This window comes from Camellia sinensis, chromosome 14 (assembly GCF_055761805.1).
Source record: "Camellia sinensis isolate YWXY chromosome 14, ASM5576180v1, whole genome shotgun sequence".
Lineage (NCBI taxonomy): Eukaryota > Viridiplantae > Streptophyta > Magnoliopsida > Ericales > Theaceae > Camellia > Camellia sinensis.
Window position 1 is genome coordinate 48270679 of NC_138974.1, and position 20142 is coordinate 48290820.

The window sequence follows — 20142 nt, forward strand, 5'->3', positions numbered from 1 at the left end:
GCCTTTCGTGTACATTTTCAGCCTCCCTTCCAGATTCCCGGGGTAGGAGGTGCTCCAGCTGGACCTTCCGTCCCTGCTCGAGGGAGAGATGAGGAGGGCCGAGTATTCCCCCGCTCCAAGGCGGGGCGCACTCATGTCGGGAGTAGCTCGCGAGCTCCAGTCCCTGATGATGACGATGATGAGGATGACGAGTCGGAGGCGGAGGCAGAGGCAGAGTCGGAGTCATCAGAGGAGGAGACCGGAGGCGGCACTAGCTCGGGCTCTGACGACGATGCTGGTGATGCTCCTGGACCTTCGTCCAGGAAGAGGACTAGGACAGACCGATAGCCCTCGGAGTCGCTGGATATGGATACATATTTTGTTGTTTTTCTTCTTTCCTGTACTTTTCCTTTTTGTTGGTAGTTAGATTACCTTGTACTGCCGCAGGCAGATTTTTGTTTTCCTCAAAACTTGTGTACTTGAAAAGATTGTGAAATTAACAAATTTTTTGCTTAAAAAGTGTTACATTTACATATCTCATGTATTGCATCGCATCACACCATATTACACCTCAATGTAAATGAAATTGATTGGTTGTCTGAAAATTGAACACTTGCACTGTAATAATCAGATAACTAAACAGCCAACAGCAAAATAACCCAAGCAACCCACTGCCTGATTCTGGACACATAGCCTTTGCTCTACTGGGGATTAATCTGCATACGGCCCATAACACAGCATTCGGTTCATTCTGCACACAGCAAATCCTGAGTGAACGGCCCAATCTGACAAGACGGAGCTCAAAGGCGGAACCGGTTGGAGTTGAAGCATACTCAAATATAGAGAATGGCACAGCATTCTGAGTATAAACGATTTTTGAAATTGAATAAGGGTTTTTCAAACCAGGGTATCGAGCCTACAACTGAACACAGCGGGGAGGACTCAAACAAAAGGGTACACGACCTAAACATAACGAGACACGCTTGGAAAAGACCCAAAACAAAGGTTGAGGTAAACAAAACAAAAGACACGATACACAGACGCGTCAACGAAAACGGGGGACCTCAGATCACGAGGAGCCAGTTCCTCTGGGTACTGTTTCCCACCCTTTCTGATTTGTGATTCTCACATCACTCTGGCACTCAAGCTCGGTTTTTCTCTCAAAACCCTTTGGCTCGCTTTTCCTCTCAACTTACACCTCTCTATTCTTTATTTTCTCATTTTTCGTCCCTCCCCAAGGTGGTTAATGAGTGAATAGGAAGTTGCGGGTTCATGCCCAATGCCGTTAGCTCACATCTATTTCTTCTGGTGGGTAGAGTGCCCTCTTGGCAAGTACGTCGATGACGGGGGAAAGACAGAACGCCTGACTCAACTATGCCCCTAGTTCTTCATTTTGACCATTTTTTCGTTTTTGCTTTCTACTAAAACAGTTTTGATCAAAATGAGAGTTGGATTAACGTACTTGTTCGATTTTTGATTTGAAAGCCATGCAAGTCAGGCTGTAAGCACTGAAAATTTTCCCTTTTGGGTCCAAGAAAATGGTCCAGTTTTGGAAAATGGAATAGCTTTTGAGAAAATAGTCAACCTCAGTAAAAATTTTCAAAAACTATTTTTGCAAACAGCTGATGCTCAACGAGCATGGAACTTACTCTTCGAGATACGCAACCTCGGATTGGAGGCAATGGAAAATTGCCCCTGGCTTAAAAGGGGGGTGGATGGATGGCAACGGAAAGTTGCCCTTGGTTTGAATGGCGTCTCGCGACGGCTCGTGGCAACGGAAAGTTTCCCTTTGTTTGGATGATGCCGCAGCAGTCCGCAAACAGTCTTCATTGGCGGTGGTCGAGCTCTTGGACACAGAGATGACGAAGTCGGTCACAACAAATATATGGACACAGTCGCCTTGGAAGGCGTTGGCGACTGGACTTTGGGATGAAATCGGAACCATTGCATGGAATGAGACGCTATGAAAGCGTTGGGGGCTGGACTTCATGATGAAGTTGCCTACGTATCCCAAACATGGGAATCAAGCCTTACGTAGTTCCGGTTAAGGTACACTCGGGTATTTTAACCTTCACTTTTCAGGCTCTAACGTTTGCCAAGGCGCCCGATGCGGGTTTTCGACCTTGCGAGCTTCTTTTCATTTTCTTTTTTTGATTTCTTTTCCTTTTCTTCTTTTCCGCATTTTTTCCTTTTCTTCTTTTCTTTTTTGTTTCTTTTTTGCTTTCTGCTTTTTTTGTATTTTTCTCTTGCTCTAACTTTTGCTTGGGTCGCCCTTCCGGGTTTTCGGCCCAGCGAGCCTCTCAAAGGGTAAAAGTGTAACAAGTCCATGCCAAATGGTTTTAGGGTTTTGAAGCTATCCGTATCCAGGAGAGTGGCTGTTGTATTGATTTACTGAAGGATCCATCTTCGGCTCTTCGAGCATATCTGACATTTTTGCCCCTAGTTTGAGGGGGGGCTTCTGATCTAGCTTTACAAGCTTCCTTTGATCTGATCTTCTTGATCTAACTTTGGTGCCTCTTGTTCGAGGGCTGCTTCAAAATGGCCACACAGGCCTTACATGACGTTTGACCGTTTGAACTTTCTGAACGGGTTCAAGGTTCGAAACGGATGGGTTGAATCTTGAGGCTGAGAGTGATCCTAGGCTGCGCGATCTGAAGAGCGATTCCACATAGGTCCTCACAGGGCCGCGTAAAACATTTGTTTTTGAAAGTTTTTAAGAAAGCGACAAATCGCTTGTGCCGAAGATAGTGTGGAACCAATCTGGATCAAGCTAGGGTCCTTCCCAGTACTCACGCCGACAAGGATGATTTCATTCATTAAAAGGCTTAGCATGCCTCTCTTTCTCTCAAAATGATCAAAATTTTGCAAATCCCGAGGAATTCCTTCCTCTTCGTTTTTATGACCGCAGTGCTCAAAAGAGGTTTTTGAAAAAACCTTTGGTTAATGCAACGAGTTTGGCGCGTAGGAGAGCAGGCGAGATGTACTGTCAGCCCAATCAAATTCTCTGGCACTTAAACCGAAAGCAAGCATGAAAATGAGATAGCAACAGCTGTTTGATTCAGATTTGTTGGTGTAACTGGCCCCTTGGCAGAAACAGACTCAAAAACAAAAACAGGTAATTACAAGACAAAGCGGTGTTCGAGGCAACAGCCCCTGAATCACTTGGTATTCTATACAAAGGGGACCGACTCGCTACAACAAGACAGACCTTTAAACAGAAAGACTGACTCAAGACAAAGAGACAGACTCAAAACAAAAGACTGACTCGATACCCAAGCCAGGATTTACAAAGCTAGCTTTCACAACCACTCAAAAATGCGTACCAGACGCCACATTCAAAATACATTCAGATGCCGCCCGCAGGTGGTTCACCTTCTGATTACATACTTGCAGTATCTGTGTCCTCAAAATCCAATAAATGGGTGGTAACGGACTTGGCTGAGGTGGGCGAGAGGATAACCTCGTTGTCAATCAAATCTTGCACCTCATGACGGAGGCGGAAACAATTGTCGGTGGCATGGCCCGTCTGCTGGTGGTACGCGCAGTACTGAGCAGCATCATGCGTAGCGGGGAGATTCTTCGGGAGAGGCCGAGGCTCCAAGGGTTTAAGGTTCCCCCTCTCGGCAAGGATCTGAAGTGCCTTGGACAAAGGCATGTAGAGAGCATGAAAGGTCCTGCGCCCCCGGGGCAGGTATTTTGAAGTCTGAGCGCTCTTACTAGCTGCACAAGCGAAGGGGTCGGCAGGCGCCACTTTAGCTTTCTGATCTTTCCCGGGTGCAGGGGCGGGAATAGGAGGAACTGTCTTGGCATGACGGGGCCTATCCCGATTTTCTGACTGACTCGAACTCCCCTCAGTTGGAGTGGGGAAAGCATCCTCCACAGTTTTTGCCACAACTGCGGATATCTGTTGCTTGTTCATCCCCCCGGCTTTCAAAGCCTCGACTGCCCACAGCAGTTGTTCAATGGGATCGGCATCTGCCTTCATTTTGTCTTTTTCTTTGGCCTCAGCTTGATCGGGGGTTTGAGTTGATGTTGATATGTCATTACCATAGTTGGAGGCCATCTCCGGTTGACTAAGTTCGATCACAATTCGCCCTAACAGCGGGGGCTCCTGGGGTACAAAACTCCCGGCATAAGGTGCGGCTGGTGGTGAAGCTGACATTCCATAGGCGAGATCCGCCACAGACCTCTGGAGATCACCTATCATCCCCATTAGCTCAAATGTAGTAGGTTCGCGAGCCTGATATAACTGGGGTGCCCAGACCGGGTGCACAACAGGCGACCTGGGTGGATGTGACACATCAGTGTTGGCCTCACTTTGCGGAGTGATCCCCTGCTCCAATGCAGCCGTCATAACTACGATCTCTTCTGAATTCTGCGTCATCATAAGCCCTGCCTCGGCGAGGGAGAACACTAGCTATTCTGTATCAATTCTCTGGACACTCTGAACTGAAAGGAGAAACAAACAGCATTTCAACCTAAACAGATCAAACACGGGTGTAGCTGAACAACTGTACTCTACTGCTGATCACTGTTCCCCTGAAATAACTGTTCTCAAAACTGAACCCTGATACCCGCAGATAACTGATTCTCAAAACACTGATGCCCGCAGGCCTGATACCCAGACTTGCAAACTGATATATGCATTCCTGTAGAGGCCAACTCCAAAAAGCATATAGCAAGCAAATAAGAGCCAAAACACCCCTATGTTGGGGTAGGGTTTCCTTGTCCTATTTTGTCAGGAGCTAGGGTTTCACTACGCACACAGCGGTTTCAAACAACCTATAATCGGGTAAGCAACCTGTCCTAGCTTGGAATGGTCACTATGGATTCCGAATATGCACTAGGTCGAATGGTCAAAAGGGTGCCCCGGTAAAAACCGGGGTTTGTGTTCCCATACTGTCAGAGCCCATAACCGGTCAGCCTTATGGTCATGCCTTGACAAGACAAGCCTCCGGCAAACCGTTCAGGAATGGCAGATGGCAAACACGGTGTCCTAGGCGCACCAATGCACATGCAATGCAAAGAAACACATAAGTGAAATCAAAACAGGATATCACGAGTTCGAGTCAAGCTCTCTAAATCCCTAGCAGAGTCGCCAGAAACTGTAGACGTCCCCCCGAATGCCCCAGGAGGGTGAGCTCTCGTTTTGTTCATTTGTGGGGTTTACTACAGTTCGGACTCGATTTGTCACGGTTCTTAATCTGAACCAAAGAGTCCAAATCCGGCAAATCGTTTTGAGAAACAGATTTTTGAAAAAGAAGTGCCAAACATGGACTGCTTTGCCAGATACAGAGTCGCCACCTAAATGTTTTATTTTGGGGAAATTTCGGAAACCCTGACTCGTCTGCCTAAGGCCACGTGTCCGTCATCACCAAAGTTGCCTCGGCTCGGAAACTTGGGTACGATTGGGGAAGGTCACTTCATGAGCACCCCCGCTCGCCCGATCCGAAGATCGGCCTCTACTAACCGTGATATCCGTTTTTGAAAACGTTATGTGTTCTTATTCCAATTATTTAGCCTAGCGTTACTATGTTATGCGCACAGCAAACAAGTATAGACTAGATTGTCTAATTTGGAAATAAGCATTGCATATCCGTTTGTTTTGAAAAGCACTTTGGAATTTGCTACTCGCAAGTAGGCTAAAATACGAATTTCAACGAGTTTTTCCAACTCAAACAATCCAACCTTCACCCACAGGCATTCAAACAGTTTATCACATAAGCATCTAGCCACATGGTAAGCATACTGTCATGATAGCATTCACACGCATACGAGATGCTAAAGCATTTTAAAATACTTACTTAGTACTCCGTGCCAAAACAAAGAACTTGTTAGCGGACATGCATGATCCAAGTCCGTGTTAAGTGCCTAATGCATCGCATACAACATGTTACTAGAATAGGCTCGGCTAACCTATGAATGACATGTGAAAATGCACAACCAACATGTATTCAATTTGGAATTTGAAATACAGATGTAGTTAGAATGATGCGCCGACCCCGGTGCATGCAAAGCAAATGTATGAATGCACGCATGCATTGCATGAGGTATGCTAATTTAGACGTGCCCTAATACTAACCATCAAAGCAGGTAAATAAAAGGGGAGAAAGAAGTGGGGATTGGAAGACATACACACTACTCACCCACACTTATTACAGATTTGCCCTCACTCGGAGGGACCAAATAAATACAAATTAATTAACTACGTAAGCTAATTAAATATTACAAATTGCCTAATTAATTAACAAATTAACTAAGCTAAGAAAAACAGTAAACCGCCTCGGGGGGAGGGCCAGATGCAGTGCGTGCTCGGGTCTTGCTTGGAAGTGCACCGCCATGCATAGTCTGCCACTGTTTTCCCTGCTCTGCCCCTCTGAAGACTGCCAAAGTCTCAAAGATGCCTCTCTGTATAGTGGGGTTCACCACCGGCTGAATCAAATTACCACCGGCAGTGGTATGCGGTCACCGGCACAAAATGAAGCTATCGGCAGAAGAATGATTGCCGGTCGGCAATGTACACTGCCGGTCGGCAAAGAATGCCTGCAGAACCTGCAACTCACAGCAGCAGAGGACAGAACATGCATGGCAATACAATTCAAGCAATGTATGCACTAATCATGCCCCCTACCATGTTTGTGACTCAAAGGGGCATGTATCTTGTTTCTCGGACCGACAATCACGCATTTCCATGCATGACGGCCCAAAGAATCAAGTGTGTAACTTTCATGTCAAATGAAATGCAAACCAAACAAACAAACCAAGGCCCAATTCCTATCACCAAGTCAAGGAATAAGGCATGCATGCAAGATGCAATGGCAACCTAGGCATGCAAGCTAAGGGTGCAACATGGCATGGCAAGACACTTATGTAAGCATACAAGCAAACATGAGGTAATGCAAATTAATGGAAAGGTGGACCTACACATGATTTAGGCAACTCTAAATAGGCCTAAAACAATGGCCAAAGTGACCAAAATAAGGGACTAAAGACATACACACATGCACATGTTAAGGGTCAACACTTAGGCACAAATGGGACAACTCTCAAACACATTTGAAAGAAGGTAATCATGGACATATGACATGCATTATAAGCCTTGAAAACATGTAGGAAATGATGCCCAATTAACCTACCAATGCAAGCTATGCATGAGTCCAAGCCTGAGGACCTAAAACATGACCAAATGACTCATGATGCAAATGACCAAATTGAATCAAAACAGCCCCAAATCATGCAAAAGTAAGCCTCAAGAACCACTTAGATGGCATCTAAATGACCTAATCTTAGAGACATACACAATGGCATAAACATGAAGCATGAAACATCAATTCTTGAAACATCAAAAGAGTCATGAAATGCAAGCATATGAGCATGATAATTGGACTGAAATAACATGGTGGATAGTCCCAAACCACTAAATCAATGCAAGAATGTCATGCTATACGTTCATACACTTAAGGCCAACAAGCCGGAATGCAAAGGAGCTATACTAAGCATGCCAAATCCGACCCAAACAACTATGGACAGACCTCTAGCATGGCAAAATAAGCACACAAGCTTCACCAAACTAGACCTAAAACATGCTCGAACAAAGGCTAACAACCTAAGGCATATTAAGGCAATAACATGGCATTACATGGTAGGTATGCTAAGCATGCATGGTGTACCAAAACCAACACACAACAAGGTTATATCATGGCATAATAAGCATGGAAAACAACCAAGACATGACCAATACACACTCTAACATGATGCTCTCTCAAGAGGCCAAAAAGGGTCCGTTTCAAGGACAACAAGGAGAGGGGGTGGCCCTCCCCTTTTGGAGACTTCAAGGCACCATCTCTACCACTGAAATCCCTCAAGATTTCAATGGTAAAGAGGCCCAAACACCAAAGTCTCGAAACTCACTCAAAATAGCACAAAATGGGGCCTTTCAAGGCCTAAGAGGGGTCAAACACCTCCAAACCACAAAACACTCTTAATGAACAATCAAGAGGGCCTAAAAAAAGAACTTTTTTGTATTATACACCAAGCTCAAAAACGATTTTAAGACAGGTCAAAATACAATGCAAAAATGGGGAATAAAGGTGTTAGTTTCTTACCCTTGAAGACCCCTTTAACAATGGTGCTCCAACAGCTCCTTCTAGGTTGAAAACAGCTCCAAAACTTCAAAACCAACCTCTTAGAACCTCAGTAGCTAAGTGAAGGTGAAACACTATGTGTTTATGTGCAATAGTAAGACACAAACACAATTTAACACACACAAGAGGGAGAAATAGAGATAGAAAGTGTATGGTTTCTAACCCTAGAACTCAAAACCCTAGAAATGGCTGTCTAAAAATATCTCAAGTCTCTCAAGTGTCTAACCCTAAAGCGAAGAGACAAGGCTCTCTCTTATAGAGATTCTTGTCTTGTAAAGCTTACAAGACAAGCTTCCAAGAGAGAGATCCCTCCATACACGTGTATGGAGGGGAGCCAAAAGCAAGACAGCTGTGACAAAATATCTGCAAAAGCAGATGCACAGTAGTCGGCCGGCCAAAGACGTCATTTTGACAAAAATTACTGCCGACCGGCAACAAAGAGTGCCGGCCGGCAATATACATTGCCGATGGCAGCAAAAACCAGCCGGTGGCCTCTAGCCACTGCCGGTGGTGTGTGGGGATGCCTCACAAAGCATTCATTGCCCCTCCAAGGCAAAACACAAGTGTTTGGTGCAAAACCAGACACAAAACGGTTAAGTTCAGAGATCTTGAGGCAAGGCGCGCGTAGCCGAGACCTCCGGGAACTCCAAACGAACACAAACATGGATGATCACCAAGTGTTCAAACGGTGACGTCCAAGTCTTTAGGACGGTCAAAAATGGGGTGTCTACACCTACCTTATTTAGTTGGCAAAACTATTAGTTATCTTTCCCGACTAATCAATTGGTTGCAAAAGTGGTCGCCAAAAGTGTATTTTCTTGTAGTGACTTCATCCAACATTACATGCATCAAGGAAACAGGTATTTGAAGGGAATGTGAGGCCCCTTCAAAGTTCACAACACATGGTAATTAAGATAATTAATATAACAAGATGCCATTGAAGTCTACAATAATAATACATAGTAATGTCTATATTGATAAATATTGAACAAGAATAGATACATATAAAAACCCCCATTGATTCCTAAACATTTGCAAGTCACACCTGATTAAAGTGTTAAAAAAAATGAGAATGATAATAACAAACCCAACACCATAAAACCTCATAATCTTCAAACACATGTATACAAATTCCTTGTTAAGCCTCTTATCCTTTTACCTATATATATCCTTTCCAATCTTTTTCCATTGCAATATGTAATGTACACAATACAACAAGGAATCCATGAATTTTTCTTTTTATAATCAAATTCATGAAATTTCTCACCATTTCTCATCGTCCAACCATTAAAAGCTCTTTGGTGACATAGAATAGTTATATTTACGCTTCTCTGCTGTCACAGAAAAGCATAATCAAACGAATACATCGCGCATTTTCTTAGGGTTTTGTGCTGTTTCCAGGTTACCCTTTCTCATCATGGCCACAAATTCATCGTAGTCAATCCGACCATCCTGCAAATATTAAGTTGTTCATTAGTTTGCCTAATCAAATACATCTTTTTCTTTTCTTTTTCTAATTTTTTGCTTACATGATCAGCATCAACTTCAGAAATGATTTCATTTATGTCCCTCCCATCGTTGATTCCAAACTCATGAAGAGCTTGTTGTAGTTCTTCTATGGTAATGTACCTTAAAAAAATGCAAATAGTAAACAATTTTGTATAATGCTAGTATGTAATCATAAGAATATCAAGATTATTTTTGGCATGATCATCGCCAGTCATCATCATAACTACCCGCTATTATCTTTGTCAAAGTATTGGAATGCAGTGTAAATATGTTCTTCTCTGTCCATGCTGTTCAATTGCATCCATTAACTGTTTGACTTCATATTCGGATAACTTTGTCCCTTGCTTCGCGAGTCCTTGTTTCAGCTCTCTAGTGTTATTGTCCCGCTGTTATTAGTATCCATGCCTTTAAACATTTGCTTCAATCCCATGATTTCTTCCTCTGATAGGCAACCAACAATAACCTAACCGTTGGAAGAAAATTAAACTGTAACAGAACTTTTCCTAACCTCGTGTGCCCAGGATTGGGCAATGGAGCCAACTGATCTAAATGCAGTTTAGTGCCAGTGCTTGTGACATTGCTAGCAAAGAGTAGTGATATACAAACAGGAAAAGTTTACAGAATTACTATTTATAATGATGTGGCATATTGGTATCCATTCATTTAAAAACATTATGCGCATTATTATGGTCATAATTTTGCAAATATGTCACCGCCATATTATTATAGTAAATTCTGTATAAAATTTCTGATAGTTTAGCATTTTCCCATAGCAAAATAGAATGTTGTAGGGAAGGATGATTTTGGAAAGTTTTAGGGAAAGATGATGTTGTTTTACATGATTCTAGTATAAGGAACATGTTACGAGTTTAAAATTAACCGCTGTGTCTTCAGAGACTTATGCCTGTAACACATGCTTCCAATAGAACCAAATTCTATACCAAGTTCACTAATTGCATTGTCATGACCTAAGTATTCATCTATTATTGTCATGACTTGTTTTTCCAAACTGAGAACGTGAGACTTTCTGAACTATCAAAATGAAACAAATATTTACCATTCAAACTAACAAACAAGCGGACTACTTTTTAAAATGAGAGAAGTTTGGCATACCCGAAGAGCAACTTTCTTGAACTTATTCATTGCTCTGAACTGTTTGAGTCTATCCAAATTAGCATTGTCAAGTGGTGTATCAGGTGCTTCTCCATCTTCCTTAATCCATGGATGATCTGAAACACAAAATTATGCTTGTTTAGAACACAAGTATTCCATTTTTCAACGATGACATGTATTGAAACAATAACTTTTTAAATGTAATCATGCTAACTTAGAACTTGGAATGCTGTTAGCCTCTGCTTGGGGTCGGAGTTCAACATTTTCCTCACACGATCCTTTGCTCCGGGTGAAATTGAAGGCCATGGATCACTTGTAAAATCAATGTGGCCATACAAGATCGCATTGAAAATGCCATGCTCCGACTCTGTCAATTCGTTTTTATCAATCAATTATCCATACTCTCTCAATATATAAACCCTGAGACAAGTTAAAAATAAATTTAAACAAAGAAAAAGAAAAAAGAAAGAAAAAAAAAGATTACCAGCCCAGAAGGGGGGAACACCGCATAGAAGAATATATAACATAACCCCAATGCTCCATATATCGACTTCTGGTCCATATCTTCTCTTCAAGACTTCAGGTGCGATATAATATGCACTACCCAGGATATCTTTGAATAGTTCTCCCGTCGAAGGTAGCCATTTCTTAATGTTAGATAGGTCAGAAAGTCTTCAAATTAAAGAGAAAAATGAAATATTAATTAGAAAAACAACATCATATCCATAAAAAGAGGGGTTTAGTGAAGAGAACTGTTAAGTTATGGCAAACTGAAAAGCATTATCTTTTGGAAAGTTCGCGCACTTATGCTTGGAAAAAAGTTTATATTGCTTTTAATGGTACACTTATCTACAATAAATTTTGTTCTTGTATGGTACTTAAGTTGATTTCTACTTCTTATAACCATTTTGGTGTTTTAGGTGATGAAATCATTTAACGCAAATTTATTTCTTGTAAGAAACCTAAAAACTGTAACATTTCATCTTTGTGCACACATCACAAATTCACAATATAATCTAAATTACATTAGAAACATGTCTCCACTTTTTAGAAAATTGAGAAGACAGAGATTATCCCAAAATCAACTTTACAACAGAACATGTTAAAAAAAATATATAAATAGCCAAACAAAAAATTGACGACATAGATAACAAAAACTATGGCAGCAACAATAGCAATAATAAAGTATTCACTTTCACAATTAATTGTTTTTCTCAACGCTGGTAACATAATTCATAAAGTAGTTTAGGTGAAACCTATGATTTTAGTGACCTATGAATGTCTATGGTTCTAAAGAAATGAAGAAACTTCATTCATAAACATCAATGCACCTTATGACTCCAAAAATAACACCCACAAGAAACTTCATTCACAAACATCATTCATAAACAGCAATACATAAGTAAGAAGAATAAGTGAACAACATACGCATGCGTGCATTTAAGTATGAAAAAATTTCTTTTTGGCCTATGTGGACATATGTTTGGATTAACTTGCAATTAAAACAAGAGTTGATAAGTCAAGTTTTCTGGTACTAGAAACAGTGATAATTCAAGTTATCTTTCCCGACTAATGATTTGAGTTTGTTCCCAATCCAATTGTCAATAAACCCAAGTGTAATCACCACATCAATTGTCCTAAACATTAGAGTTAGAAAACAAACCAAGAGTAACATAACTAATAGGTGACTTGATCAGCATATAGCATTTTTAATTCTTTATCATTTCAAAATAATCATTTCTGGGTCAGACATTTTAACAAACAGTTCAAAGACTATTTGGTGACTTGAAATTGTAAAGCTAGATCAAAGAGTAACATAACCAATACATGTACCATGTAGTGGTTGCCTTCAACAGAGTTACAGAATGAGACCCAATAAGCTCCCAAGAGTTATGCACTTCTCATGGAAGAATGACCCTATTGACTGAAAACCAATCATAGTGTAATCAAAACCAGAGATTTATCTTAAGCAACCACTTTTATATTTCTAGTTAATTTTCATGTTCATATTACAATTTATATTACAATTTTCCTATCCATTGACAATTTTCCTACTTTTATTAATATATAATTTTAATTTAGGACCGAATCAAACACATGCCCCCCTTATCATTCAATTATGATAATGCTAAGTCAAATTTCTAAATTTGGCATATCTATTTCAAGGAAAATACATCGCCCATGAGTATTTTTTTAAATATTTTGGCATATCTTTATTGAAATATTCACCACTTTTTATGGGTATACCTACCAATGTCAAGCAATTCGACCCATAAATCTGATCTGAAAATTTTTCCAACTTTGAACCAAATATCTCTCACAAGTTTCATAATGACGCATGATTGAAGAATCCACCAATTGCTCATAATATATATATATATATATATAGAAAAGAAAATTTGAATAAAACAAAAAACCCATCAAATTCATGTAACAGAAAATCAAACCTATAACAACAATGAAAAAAGAATAATCAAGATGCACCAACTGTTTGATCAAATGTATGAATCCAAAAATGCCGAGATTTGATCAGAAACTGTTACCTTAGTACCAGGGGCTGCTTGGCGGATCTCCTCCTCGGGGATAATAACAGGTCATTGCTCACCGGCATTGCGGAACATTTGCTCGGTCTCGAGAAGCTGACCCTTGTCGAGATTCATGGTCCTACTGGTCGCTCGTCCAAACCAAAATTCGCCGCTTGTCGCTCGCCTCTGTGAGAGAGAGAGAGAGAGAGAGAGAGAGAGAGATAGTGTTGTTTCGAAACTCAGGGCCCTGCAAACCTAAAAGGAAATGAAAAAAGGAGGGGAAAGACAGAGGGAAAAAAGGGGGGGAAATTAAGTTTGAGCGGGCGGGTCAGTGAAAAAAGGGAGAAAATTTGTTTCATTTTTATTTTAATGATTTTTTTTTTAATTTGGTAGAAGTAGGGGTAATATTTTAATGAAAAATATTTTTTGTTAAAATAAAATTAATTTTTTATGGTCAATGAAAAATATTTTTTTGTGGTCCATTTTTTTTTTGTTACTAAAAATCAAGAACTAATTTGTTGTGGTAGAGGAGAGGGAGCGACAGTAGTAGTGAAGGTGGTGGATAAGAGGTGATGGTGGTGGTGGTGGCAAAGAAGATTAGTGGTGAAATTGTGGTAGTGGTAGAGGAGATGGAGTGGCGGTAGTAGAGAAGAGGTAATAGTAGTAGTAGTGGTCGTAGTAGTGGTGGTAGTGGTAGTGGAATGGTAACGATGGTGGTAGTAATGGTAGTCGTAGAGGTGGAGTGGCAACAATGGTAATAATGCTGGTAGTGGAATGACATTTGCAGTAGTAGTGAATGTGGTAGAGGAGATGGGTGGTGAGAGAGAGATGAGTAAGAGACAGATAGAGAAGAGAGATAAAGATAGAGAGAGAGAGAGAGAGAGAGAGAGATAGAGACAAAGACAGAGACAGAGTGATGAACGAAAAAGAGACAAAGTGGTCGCTAAAAGTGCATTTTCTTGTAGTGAAGAGCTCGGTAAATAGAGAAGAGGGTAGGGAGAGAGTGAGCAAGGTGAACACAATGGGGGAGAGAGACGGACAGACAGACAGACACACAGAGAGAAAGAGAGAGTGAAGAGTAAGAGACAGACAGACAGACATAGAGAGAGATAGAGAGAGAGAAAAGTAATAAGTGAGAGAGAGACAGAGAGAGATAGAGATAGAAAGAGAGAGATAGAGAGAGAAAGAGATAGACACAGAGACAGAGAGAAACAAGAAATAAGTAAGAGATAGACAAAGAGAGAGAAAGAGAGCGAAAAGAGATGATCGAGAGAGACATAGAGAGATAGAGAGAAGAGAGATGAGTGAGATAGATAGAGAAAGAAAAAAGATGAGAGAGATAGAGAGAAGAGAGATAAGCGAGAGACAAAGAGAAAAAGAGACAGAGATAAAGACAAAGACAGACAGACAGAGAAGAGTGATGAGTGAGAGAGAGAAAAAGAAGAGAGAGAGAAATAGAGAGAGACAAAGATAGAAAGAGATAGAAAGTGAGAGATAGAAAAAGAGAGAGAGAGAGAAGAGATGAGCGAGAGAGACATAGAGATAAGAGAGATGAACGAGAGAGACATAGAGAGAAGAGAGATGAACGAGAGAGACAGATAGACAGACAGATAGAGAGAGAAGAGTGATGAGTAAGAGAGAGAAAGAGAAGAGAGAGAGAAAGATGAAAAAATGGGTGAAAAGAGACAGACAAAGAGAGAGAGAGAGAAAAAAACAGCGAAAAGAGATAAACGAGAGAGAGACAGGGAGAGATAAGCGAGAGAGCGAGAGAGATAAAGAGAAGAGAGAGAGAAGAGAGACAGAGAGAGAAGAGAGATGAGAGAGATAGAAAGAAGAGAGATGAGCGAGAGACACAGAGAAAGACAGACAGACAGAGAAGAGTGATGAGTGAGAGAGAGAAAGAGAAGAGAGACAGAGACAAAAACAGAGACACAGAGAGAAAGAGAGAGACAGACAGATAGAGAAGAGTGATGGGTGAGAGAGAGAGAAAGAGAAAAGAGACAGAGACACAGAGAGAAAGATAGAGACAGACAGACAGAAAGAGGGAGAAAGAGTGATAAGTGAAAGTAAATTTTTATTTTTCTTTCAGCGACTAAATTATTTTAGTTGCCAAAACTATCTAAACAACGACTAAAATATTTTTTAGTCGCTGAAATTAAATTTTTGCCGACCAAACTTTTGGTCGCCAAAGATAAAAAGTAAATTTTTTTTTTTCATTCAGCGACTAAATTATTTTAGTTGCCAAAACTATCTATACAACGACTAAAATATTTTTGAGTTGCTGATATTAAATTTTTGCCACCAAAATTTTGGTCGCAAAAGATAAAAAGTGAATTTTTATTTTTCATTCAGTGACTAAATTATTTTAGTTGCCAAAACTATATATACAGTGACCAAAATATTTTTTAGTCGCTGAAATTAAATTTTTGTCGACCAAAATTTTGGTCGCCAAAGATAAAAAAGTAAATTTTTATTTTTCATTCAGCGACTAAATTATTTTAGTTGTCAAAACTATCTATACAGCGACTAAAATATTTTTTAGTCGCCAAAGATAAAAAGTAAATTTTTATTTTTTCTTTGAGCGACTAAATTCTTTTAGTTGCCAAAACTATATATACAGCGACCAAAATATTTTTTAGTCACCGAAATCAAATTTTTGCCGACCAAACTTTTGGTCGCCAAAGATAAAAAATAAATTTTTATTTTTCATTCAGCAACTAAATTATTTTAGTTGCCAAAACTATCTATATAGCAACTAAAATATTTTTTAGTCGCTGAAATTAAATTTTTGCCGACCAAAATTTTGGTCGCCAAAGATAAAAAATAAATTTTTATTTTTTGTTCAGTAACTAAATTATTTAGTTGCCAAAACTATCTATACAACGACTAAAATATTTTTTAGTCGTTGAAATTATGTTTTTGCTGACTAAAATTTTGGTCGCCAAAGATAAAAGGTAAATTTTTATTTTTCTTTCAGTGACTAAATTATTTTAGTTACCAAAACTATCTATACAGCAACTAAAATATTTTTTTAGTCGCCAATTGTGGCAAATTTCGCCAATTGTGAGAATTTTAGCGAATAAATTTTTTTTTAGTCGCCAAAAATTAATATACCCCTACTAAAAAAATTTAGTAGCTAAATATTGTACTTTTACCGACTAACATAATTTTTGGTTGCCAATTCCACAACTTTTGGCAACCAAAATATTTTTAGTCGGCAAAAGTGGTCGCCAAAAGTATATTTTCTTGTAGTGAAGTATACACTTGATAGAAAAAAATCACTTATTACTTTGAACTTCACCAATGTATGTATGAAAATGACAATTCTCAATATGGATGAATGTAGAGGACAACTTCACCAATGTATGCATGTAAAATCACTATTTACTTTGAACTTCACCCATGTGATTATGAAAAAAATCATTTTTTAGAGTTTAATAACTGGGAAATTAAAACCATTGCCTCCCAATCACTGATTGTTGCTTGCAGGAATTCCTCAAGGGCCTTGATTGCTCTTTTTCGGCCACCGGGTTGGTTATTCCCTGTCTAGCAACTTCTTGTCCTCCCCCCTTCCCGGGGCTACCACAAGGAGGACTCGGCCGTGCATCCTTACCGCTACTTGCACGATCACCCCAATAATCACTCCTATCATCATCATTTTCAGCACCACCCAATTGATCATTCTGACCACTACTAGTTCTAGAAGCAGCCTCCTCTCTTTTCACACATTCAATAAGGCAGTGCCCCTCGTGTAAAGGTTGGACTGGTTTGTAGAACCTAATCACATCCATGGCTTCCAATCCGTTCTTATTCACAAACCCGTCCCACCCATCTGAAAGCATCTAGGCATCATTGTTTTGAGCGAAAGAGATTATCATGGGCCAATCCTTGTTTTGAGCATCAGTGAAATGCAGTCTTCTTCCATCACGGATCTCAATTTTAGGGAAATGTTTTCTTACTTCTTCCTTGGGAAGGTTGAGGATGGACTTAGAGGTAGAGGTCATTTGCTACTGAAACAGAAAATTTTCAGGCTTGAATTAAGGAGGTTTGATATGTTGAATCAGGAAATTTAATGCATCTAAATGTGAGAGAGGTCTGCAGAAGCAAATCACATCCCTGGCTTTCAAATTGTGCCCAACGGCAAAATCGTGCCACCCTCCTGCAATGAGGAAGGCACTTAAGGAGTGAATGTAGAAGAGTGTCATGTCCTAATTCTGGTTTTGAGTGTCAAAAATTACAATCTTGCCATCAATAATATCACCCTGGATCATGTCAATTGGTACACGAGGGAAATGCTTGGCTGCTGTTTGCTTGGGAATGTAGAGACTGTCTTTTTCAACGTCGTTTTGAGTCAACTGTAACTCAAAGAAGAAGGCTTCTCTATGGAATTGATCATCTGTGTTTTGTGGCTCTTGGTCGGCCCTTTCCGATGAGCTTGAGCCTCCTCTGCAAAGGGAAAGAAAATGAAAATCCTAGTTACACTATTTGGTGGTTGTTGAGACAAAGAAAAAAGAATAAAAAAAACTATCATATTGAATATTGAAATTGTTATGTGGAGATTCTATGGTTCCAATAACAAAACATTTGTGAAATGCCCATTACAATAAGTTTGAGAGTACAAAAAATGAATATGAGACACCTCACAACAGAAACATTAACTGTTAAGAGTCATCATTGACTTTTCTAAAATTATCTAGGCTATTAAGTCATATGTTGAATAATCTAGAAGACTCCGGAAAGATCTAGAAGACTGTAGAAAGATCTAAAGAAATTCAAAAGATTCTAGAACATTATAGAAGATTCCGGAACATTAGAGAAGTTTTTAGAAATCTAGAGAAATCTAGAAGGTTCTGGAAGGTTCTAGAATATTTTAGAAGTATAGAAAGTACTATTATATACTAGAATAGTTTAGAGAGTTCTAGAATGTAGGAGAGTATGAGTATATGCTAGAATATTCTAGGGGGTTAATAGTAGCCCTTGGATCAAAATGATCCTAGCCATCCATTGAGGAAGTGGATGACTATATAAAGGGAAATGACCTCATTTGGAAGGGACAAGATATAAGACACAAGAGTGGAGTCAAGTGCTTGCGTGTGAGTGATTCCAAAAGTGAGGTGTCCTTGAGAGTCTTCTTGTATACTTGAGTGTCTCTTTGCATATAAATAAAGATTCACTTTTGTATAGCCGTTGTGTTCTAACCTAACAATTTGGTATCAGAGCAAGGAGGATCACACCAAGTCAAGATGGTAGATCTTGTGAACATAATGAGTGTAGTCACAAGACTCAACAACAACAACTACCAGAGTTGGCAGAGTCGCATCAAGTCCTACCTTGAAGGGCAGGATTTGTGGGAGGTTGTTCATGGAAATGAGATTGCACCACCTTCCACGGAAAATGCCGAGGAACTCCGCAAATGGAAGATCAAGGCCGGAAAGGCAATGTATGTGCTCAAGATAACCATAGAGAATGAGTTGCTCAGGCGCATCAGGAATGATGACACACCTAAGGTAGCATGGGACACCTTTGCATCATTGTTTTCAAAAACAAATGATGCTTGGCTCCAATTTCTAGAAAACGAGTTAATGTCTACCACTCAAGGAAGTAAGTCCATAAGTGAATATTTCACAAAAATTAAGGATCTATGTCATGAAATTTTAGATCTAGATCCTAAAGAAAATATTAATGGGGAAAGAATGAGGAGGATCATTATATATGGGTTAAGGCCCGAGTATAATGCATTCATCACAGCTATAAGGGGTTGGCCAATTCAACCATCTCTTATAGAGTTGAAGAATTTATTGGCCAATCAAGAAAGCCTATGCAAGCAAATGGCTGGGGTCTCATTGAAGACTGAAGAGGAGGCATTCTTTAGTAATAATAATAAAAGGGGTAGACAAAGACGTGGTGGACCAAGACGACCTAACTCTACAAGGCCAAAGAAAAATGAAGAACATGCCAAATTACAGCAGCAGGATGTGAGCTTTCAAATAGGGGGAGCTCAATTTGGCAGCAACAAGCATGATCGACGATCCTCAGCACCATGGTGGTTTAACATAGAGTGCTACAAATGTGGAAAGAAAGGTCACTACGCAAAAGATTGTCATTCAAAGAGAAGGTAAGAAGAAGGTAACTTGGTGACATCCAGAAGTTACCAAGACAACAATGAGGAAGAATGGGACTTCCAAGCTTCCTGTTGCAGTGTTCGATCCTAATGAGACTTATTGCTTTGAAGAAATAGACTTTGATGCATGGGAAGTGCAAAAGCAACATAGTCCAACCGCTAGTGAAATGGTTGTATGTGCGGTTGTGTCTCAGCCTAATGAGTCGACTCTTGTGGCGGAGTCTAAAACTGGAGCAATCAACTACAACAATGATTGGATCGTTGATTCAGGATGCTCTAACCACATGACTGGTGATGAGAAGCTGTCCAGCATGTCCAAGTACAAAAGAGGCCAGGTAATAGTGACTACTGATAATACAAGGTTACCGATCACCCATGTTGGTAAGACAATCATCACTCCTTGCTTCAACTCTAACCAAATACATCTACAGGACGTCTATCATGTGCTAGGGATGAAGAAGAATCTGTTATCAGTCTCACAACTTACATCCTCAGGCAAGTATGTGTTATTCGGCCCAGAGAATATGAAGGTTTACCAGAAGGTTAAGTTATTTGGTACTTCCATCATGGAGGGAAGACGGTTGGAGTCTATCTACATAATGTCAGTAGAATCAGCCTACGTAGATAAGACTCGAAAGAATGAGACTGCAGACCTTTGGCATGCACGCTTGGGTCACGGAGCTATCACAAGCTAAAAATAATGATGAAGAAGTCTATGCTCAAGGGCCTTCCTCAACTAGATATTCGAGAA

The 20142-nt window shown here is 40.1% G+C and overlaps 1 protein-coding gene and 1 pseudogene across 1 annotated transcript; one reads left to right on the forward strand and one right to left on the reverse strand.

The window, feature by feature from the left end:
• Positions 1-9134: 9134 nt before the first annotated feature.
• LOC114276212 (calcium-dependent protein kinase 17-like) lies at positions 9135-17112 on the reverse strand (annotated as a pseudogene).
• Positions 17113-18513: 1401 nt separating this feature from the next.
• Positions 18514-19389, forward strand: LOC145806963 (uncharacterized). Its single transcript, XM_082904841.1, has one exon. It carries the CDS (start codon positions 18514-18516, stop codon positions 19387-19389), a length of 876 nt encoding a protein of 291 aa, XP_082760967.1.
• The last annotated feature ends 753 nt before the right edge of the window (positions 19390-20142 follow it).